Genomic DNA, 6,771 nt, shown 5'->3' with positions numbered 1-6,771 from the left:
TGTGGGCTGCGGGGCAGGCCCTGAGCACCCTTCTAGCTTTGGATCTGACCTCTGTGGAGCCTGATGATATAGCGGTGCGTTTGGCTGGGTGCATGGGAATGCAGAATTGAACACCAGGAGCTTTTTCTGATATGTTGTCTGCTGTGCTTCCCCGTAAGGCGCCCTGTGTGCTTGACAATTGGGCATCAATGGGCCGCAGGAAATGGAACAACTGGCCGCGCTGATGGAGAGCTGTGACGGCTTGGTGGGGCAGCCAGACGACTGGCGCAACAAGGCGTCAATTGGGGCATCGTTCTCAGAAGAGACGTGCTCAATTGTTGCTTTCGATGCCCTATGCACGTTGTCTGAATTCCACCATCGGCGGGGCAATGTTGGCGCCGCGCTCACATCGGCAGGGCAAGCGCTGTACATCTGGTTTGCAGCCACCACAGTTGGCCTGGATGGCGACGGCATGCGGGTGAGCGGCGGAGATCTGTGTGAAATAGCAGCGCAGTCTGACGCAGTGGCGACTCTGAGTTCACACTGACAGGATCATACCGCATTACATGTTACTGAGCTGCTACTCGCTGCGCTTCACCAAATCAATCAACCCCTTTGCCCCGAGCAATCAATCCATCACACGCACTGGTGTCAATACTCTCGACACCCGTCCCAACACCCCTGCTGCGCGCTCCCTTCCTCCAGGAGGTGCACCAGAACAGCGCCTGCCGCCCCTTCTTCTTCATGTGGCGCGACATGATGCAGCTGGCGGGGGAGGGCCACGACCCCGAGCAGCTGCTCGGCGTCAGCCACGCCGTCTGGCTGAGCAGGTGTGTGCTGGTGTGCAATTGCTCTTGTTGGAGCACTGATAGCCTGGCAAGCAGGGTATTTTCTAATGCTCACCATTGCAAACACAATGAGTTCAAGGTCGCTGATCAACCCCTCCCTGACCTGATTATCTAACCACGCCAAAGCCTCCCAAAAATCTCTTTCCTCCCACCCAGGCGCTACCAGTGCCTGGTGCAGCGCTTCATGGTGCTGCAGCTCGAGGAGGCCGGTGCCGCGGCGCCCCAGGGCGGGGCGCTAGGGGAGGCCGCCTGGGCGGCCACACTGTCGGCGGTGGAGGCGCGCTCCTGGCGGCCGGTACTCCCTGGGGTGTGTGAGGGCTGCGGGGAGGTCTGGTGCGTCTTGCGTGCTGCAGCATGGTGCTTGCCGGCTGCGACCGTGTACGATATGCTCATATGTGTTTACAAGCTTCCTGCGCCAGCTGCCACTAGAATCCCACTCTGAGAGGTCCTGCAAGCTGCCACACGTTAGCTCGGCCACACCTGGTCGCGTGCGTGCAGATGCCGGCTGGTCTTGGCTCCCACCGGAGCTTCCCCTCGTCGTACTCAATCAGCAAGTTCCTTGGCGCACCAACGCCTGATGCGCGCATCATGGACTTCTACTACAAGTACTGCGGCGACACCGAAATCCCTGGCCCGGGGGAGGACCCCTGGTGAGGTCCTGCCCTCGTGCTGGTGGCTGCGGCTCTTTCGGGCGGTGGCAGCTTCGAAATGCAACGTCAGGCCGGCACCGCCCTCTGTCGGCCAAGACCGCGGCTGCCTTGCCGTGCGTGCGTGCGTGTGCAAATCCCTCCTGCAGGTGGCAGTACATTGCCGCTGAGGTGGACGTGCGGCAGTACAGCCGCGGCTGTCATGAAGCCCTAGCCGAGCGGCTGCTGCGACCCACACCCGCCTCCTCGCCCCTGACGGCTGACAAGGCCAGGTGCGTCGGTTGCCCCAACTCCCTCCTGAGCTGGGTTACGTGTGCATGCGCATGCGCACGACGACCTTTAGTAGCATCATGGAAGTCGACCGTCTGTGCGATACGCGCACCTTCCCAACGCTGTCGTCCCTCGTGCTCACAGATGGGTCTTGGAACCGCGGGCACGACTGCAAACACAAGTGCCCCTTTTCATGCATCACGTGCCGAAAACATTGTTGCGGCCGATGCGTTCGGAGCCTGGTGCGGACCCCCTGGGCGACGCGCTGACCAGTGGCGGACTGCGCGTGTTGGCGTGCATTTCGGTGTCCTTAACGACGCTGCCGTTCCTGCTCGGGGATCCCATCATAAAGGCGCGGTGCCTCTTCAGCACGAGTACTTTTGAGGCGTTCGCGATTTCTGCCCGCAGCAAAGGCTCCCGGGGCATGTCGTGGCTCGTCCACACCGCTGAGGCTGCGCTGCGCGAGGACGCGGCTGCTGCCGGCGGCCTCAGCGAGTGGGAGCGGCTGATGTTGCAGTCATTCTTATCGTTCGCCACCTGCTTTCAGTGTGTCACCCTGGACGAGTGCTTCATGTCTTTTGATGCCGCGTACGGGGCCGTCACCGCCGCTGCCGCACGCGGGCTCAAACCCGACGAGGCGCGAGCTGCGGGCTTTAGCGCATGCATGACCATCCTGGACATGGCAGCTGCCAACCTTGCAGTCCGCCATAAATCGGGGCGCTCGGATCTCTTGCTGCAGCACGGGCCGCTGTCGAGCAGTGTGCAATTCGAGCAACTGTACAAATCTATGTTGGATCCTGGCAAGGGCGGCGAGCTGTACAACATCTTGGTAAGCGGATGCATGCGCGCTTTGAGCCAGGGGCCAGTGTGCAATAAGGGCCTCTGCTAGGGCAGGCGAGAATGCATGTGCGTGAGTGCGTGCGTGCGTGTACGTCTGCGCGTGTGCGGCACGCATCACCCGCTGACTTATCTTGCGTGCTGGTGTAGCCAGCAATTTCACGAGCCTGTTCATTTTGCATGGCTGTTTCGGCGCCTGCTGGGTCCAAAGGTTGCTCTCCTCGGGCCACAGCTTTCGTGTCCTCATCCAACGTGAGCGCTCGACCCCTCTCATGCAGGCCCTCCTCAGGCGTCCACCCAGCGCGCCCGTAACCGACGCCGACCCCATCCGCCGCGCCGGCCTCCTGCCGCGCCTGCGGGCGACCGCGTCTTCGGCTTGGATTGCAAAGCTCAGCGACGATGGCGACTCTCATGGGCTCACGCACCTTGCCTTGGCGCTTGGTGGCGGCACTGCTGCCGCCGCAGGTGAGGGCGGGGCCAGCGAAGGGGGCAGGCGCCCTTTGCCGCCGCCTTCAGATCGGCGGCTGCTTTCAGAGGCCATGTCGCAGCTGTGCGAACTGTCGGACGGGCTTGACGGCGCGCTTGAGTGCCTGTGCATGCTGCCAGGGCCGCTGCCGCCAGCGGCCGTAGCGGCGGTGCTTCGTCGCGCGTGGCAGGAAGAGGACGCACCCAGCGTGTGGAGTGCCTGCAAATCGGTCAATGCCTGGAGAAATGCGGCGGCCTCTGCCCAGGCGGCGGCCACCCTGGACGAGCTTTTCCTGAAGTGGGTTGAGCAGCAGGAGCAGCAGCAGAATCAGCAACACTACCACCACCAGCAGCAGCAGGAGCAGCAGCAGCAGCAGCAGCGGTGGCGGTGTGGCTACATTAGCATGGTCAAGGGCCTTGCAGCATCGTATGCATTGCTTCGCGCTGCACCGAGTCAAGCCGTGGCTGGGGTGCTGTTGCGTTTGCCAGTGTCAGGGCTGCAGCTGGCCTTGGCGCTGCGTCAGGTGTGCGGCGACCGCACCGCCGCCGGGCCCGTGGCGGAGTCGCTGATTGGCGCGGCCTGCGCTGCAGACAGGCTCGCGGTGGCCATGCTGCTGCTGCGGGTGGCATGGAGCAATGGCACGCTCGGGCCCACAACCTGCGGCCGCGCTGTGGGCGCCCTGGCTTGCCGCGCGGCGATGCTGCCGGACGCCCAGGTGCGGGCGCGCTTTGCCCTCGGCTTGCTGCAGCTGGCGCGGGACGGCACGCTGCCCCCCGGCTTTACAGGTCGCGCGAGCGCCGTGGCGGAGGAGCGCCTGCAGCGCAGGCGCCTGCTGCCGGGCGCGCCGGTGGCGCTTCCTCATGCAGCAGCGGCTGAGCTGCTGCGGCTGGTGGCGGAGGACAATTCGACCGCTGCCGCCGATGTGGTGGCTGCATTTGAGTTTGTCACCAGCACCCCAGGCGGCGGCCTGTCCCTCAGCGCAATAGGGACCGCCAGCTTGAGCGCCGTGGTGGCGGCATTCGCGGCTCAAGGCAAGCACGAAGCTGCATGGCAGCTGGTGCAGCAGGCCGGCGGCAGCAGCAGCACAGGAGCGGCAGCAGGGGATGGCGCAAGCTCCAGCCTGCTGGCCCAGCTTGTTGCGGTGTGGGAGTCGCTGCCCACACATTGCTTGCCCGCCCCAGTGCTGCGCGCTGCGGCTGACGCGGTGGCGACGGCGGGCTCGGCCCCGCTGGCAGGGCGCTTGCTGGGCCTGCTGGCTGCGGCGGAGGGCTCCAGCTTGGCAGCAGCAGCACTCAGCTTGAGCGATGCGGCCCTGATGGCGCACCTGCTCACGCAGCTAGATGCAGGCGCCAGGTCAGCGGCGGCACTGGGGGCGGCTGCAGACTTGGCAGAGGCGATTGTCGAGGCGGACCGGCAGCTGCCACAGGGTACGTGGGCGCGAGTCCTCGCGCTTTGCAGTGGCGGCTCCGCAGCCGGCGCACGGCTGGCGCTTCTTGCTCATGATCAGCTGCTTTCAGAGGCGGCCGCCGCAATTGAAGCAGCAGAGCGCAGCAGTGGCAGCAATGAGAGTGGTGCGGCGGCGGGCCAGCCGCTCGCCGACGCGCTACTGGCTGCACTCGCGTCGCCACTGGTGTCAGGAGAGTCCGGGTGTGCCGACGGCGCCTCCGCAGCGGCGGCTGCGGCGGCGGCAGAGGCGGAGCCGCAAGAACAGCAGCAGCTGACGGCAGGCTGGGCGGCAGCGGCGCAGCGCGCAGACAACTTGAGGGCGCAGCTTGCTGCACTCTGCGCCGAGGCAGCCGAGGGGTCGCCGGGGCATTGGCTGCGGTTTCCTTCAGGCTGCGGGCGGCAGGACGAGGCGGCGGCGAGGCGGCTGGCAGTGCTGCTGTGCGCGTCATCAGGGCTGGCGGGGGCGGCGGTTCAAATGTACCAGGAGTTCCGGCAGGCGGGCGGTCAGCCTGAGCTGGAGGGGGGCCTGCTGGAGGCGGCGCTGGCGGCGGCGCATGATGCGGGGCCAGAGCTGGCGACAGGGTCTGCCGGTGGGTTTGCCAGCAGGCACTGTCATCTGTCAGCTGGGGTGGTGCATCCACCTGTTGTCACCTGGAGGCAACAAGATCCAAGTTGATGGTGGCTGACATGTGCTCGTTGACTACTGCTGAGCGTCTTCAGTTGTGATCATCTCAACATGACTCATTGATTGCCAACATCCCTCACCCATACCCCCGACCCATCCGCTCCCCTTCAACAACCCGCAGCTCCTACGGCTATCCTGCGCACCGCCCAGTCGCTCTGCCCACCCGGCACCACCTGGGTGCCCGGCGCCCCCATCGCATGGCGCGCATTCTTTGCCACACTCACCAGCAGCGAAGCCAACAGCGCCAACGGCGGCGAGCGCGAGGCGGCCGCGGCGGCAGTGGGGGCGGTGGAGGCACTGCTGCTTGACAGCGACGCCCTGTGGTCAGCGGGTGGCCAGGTGGCCGCCCTGCCTTCAGAGGCGGTCGCAGAGGGCCTGCGCGCGCTCGTGCCGTGGGCGCCCAGCGCGCCAGTGGGCGCCGCGGCCGCAGCGCGGCGGCTGCTGACCACGTGTGAGCTGCGTGGCGGGCAGCAGCAGCAGCAGCGTCAGGCCCCCTTGCCTGCCCAGCGCAGCGGCTCGCCAGGCGGCAGCAGTAAGCGCAGGGGTGCCGCTGCTGGATCGCACTCGTCCCGTTCGGCAGGCATTGCCACCCTGCGGCCTGGTCTGCCTGCGGCTGATGCCGGCATCTACTTGGCAGCTGCCGCCGTGCTGGCCGCGACTGGTGACGCGGCGGGAGCTGTCAAGCTGCTAGCGCCGCTCATCTCTGGTACGAATGAGCAGGCGTTTGCAGCTGCATGCGGCAGCAGTTGCGACTCTTCCATCGCTCAGCAGCAGCAGCAGCAGCAGCAGCAGCAGCAGGTTGCCGCTGAGTTGCTGCGCCTGCTGCCCCCAGGCCGCCGCGCTGCGGCCGCGGCGCCGGTCCTGCGCCTGCTGGCTGCGGGGGGCGTGGGTGCGGTGACGTCACCTGCCCTGGTGGAGGCGCTGACTGGGGAGGACCTGGTGAGATGAGGGCGCTGCCGGGGCGCGGGGCTGTCAAACACACGGCACCTGACAGCATTTGCGGTGGCAACGCGACTTCGTTTGCGCGTCATAGCGGGCTGTTCTTCCCTGTCTTGTGCTCACCTTCCCAAGTATCCAGTCACGTGAAGGCATGCAGCAGTACATTCGCCCTTCCAAACAATTGTCTCGCCACCGTTTCTACCTTCAATCCCCCAGGATGCTGCAGCCGAGGCTGACCTGGCAGAGGCGTTTGGGGGCGTCTTCGTGGAGGCATTGATGGTGGCCGCGTTTGAGGGCCTGCCCGCGCTGGGCGGTGGCGACAATGGCTCTGCGCAGGACGGTGATGCGGCGGCCAGCCTGGCGCTGCGGGCTGGCCCAGGGGCGGCGGGCGGAGACGAGGGCAGCAGCCGCGATGCGGCTCTGCGCGACTTGCTGCGTGTCATTGATTAACTGGATTTCACCAATGCGCAGGTTGCAGTTGTGGTGCCAAGTAGAGCTGGATGTCCAGCAGTCAACTAAACTCTGCTTGCAGTGCACACGTCTACGTAGGCCGTGTCTGCCTTGCCCACGAGCCTCTGCACAGCAGGCCTATGTGTGTTGCAGCCGAACCATTTGTCCCGTGCCTTGCTCAATTGCCCTTGCTAGATGGCTGGG

General features: G+C 65.6%; 1 protein-coding gene across 1 annotated transcript; it reads left to right on the top strand.

Moving 5' to 3' along the window:
• Window positions 1–451: 451 nt before the first annotated feature.
• Window positions 452–6,567, top strand: MNEG_4807 (hypothetical protein; the record flags this gene model as incomplete). The annotated part of the gene is made up of 10 exons (XM_014046718.1): window positions 452–457; window positions 685–809; window positions 984–1,160; window positions 1,355–1,477; window positions 1,624–1,746; window positions 2,153–2,573; window positions 2,860–5,083; window positions 5,300–5,629; window positions 5,759–6,117; window positions 6,334–6,567. 10 exons carry the CDS (start codon window positions 452–454, stop codon window positions 6,565–6,567), a joined length of 4,122 nt encoding a protein of 1,373 aa, XP_013902172.1.
• Window positions 6,568–6,771: the final 204 nt, after the last annotated feature.

The sequence above is a fragment of the Monoraphidium neglectum genome (assembly GCF_000611645.1).
Source record: "Monoraphidium neglectum strain SAG 48.87 unplaced genomic scaffold scaffold00685, whole genome shotgun sequence".
Taxonomy (NCBI): domain Eukaryota; kingdom Viridiplantae; phylum Chlorophyta; class Chlorophyceae; order Sphaeropleales; family Selenastraceae; genus Monoraphidium; species Monoraphidium neglectum.
The sequence above is the reverse complement of the archived record's forward strand: the minus strand, read 5'-3'. Positions and strand labels throughout refer to the sequence as shown.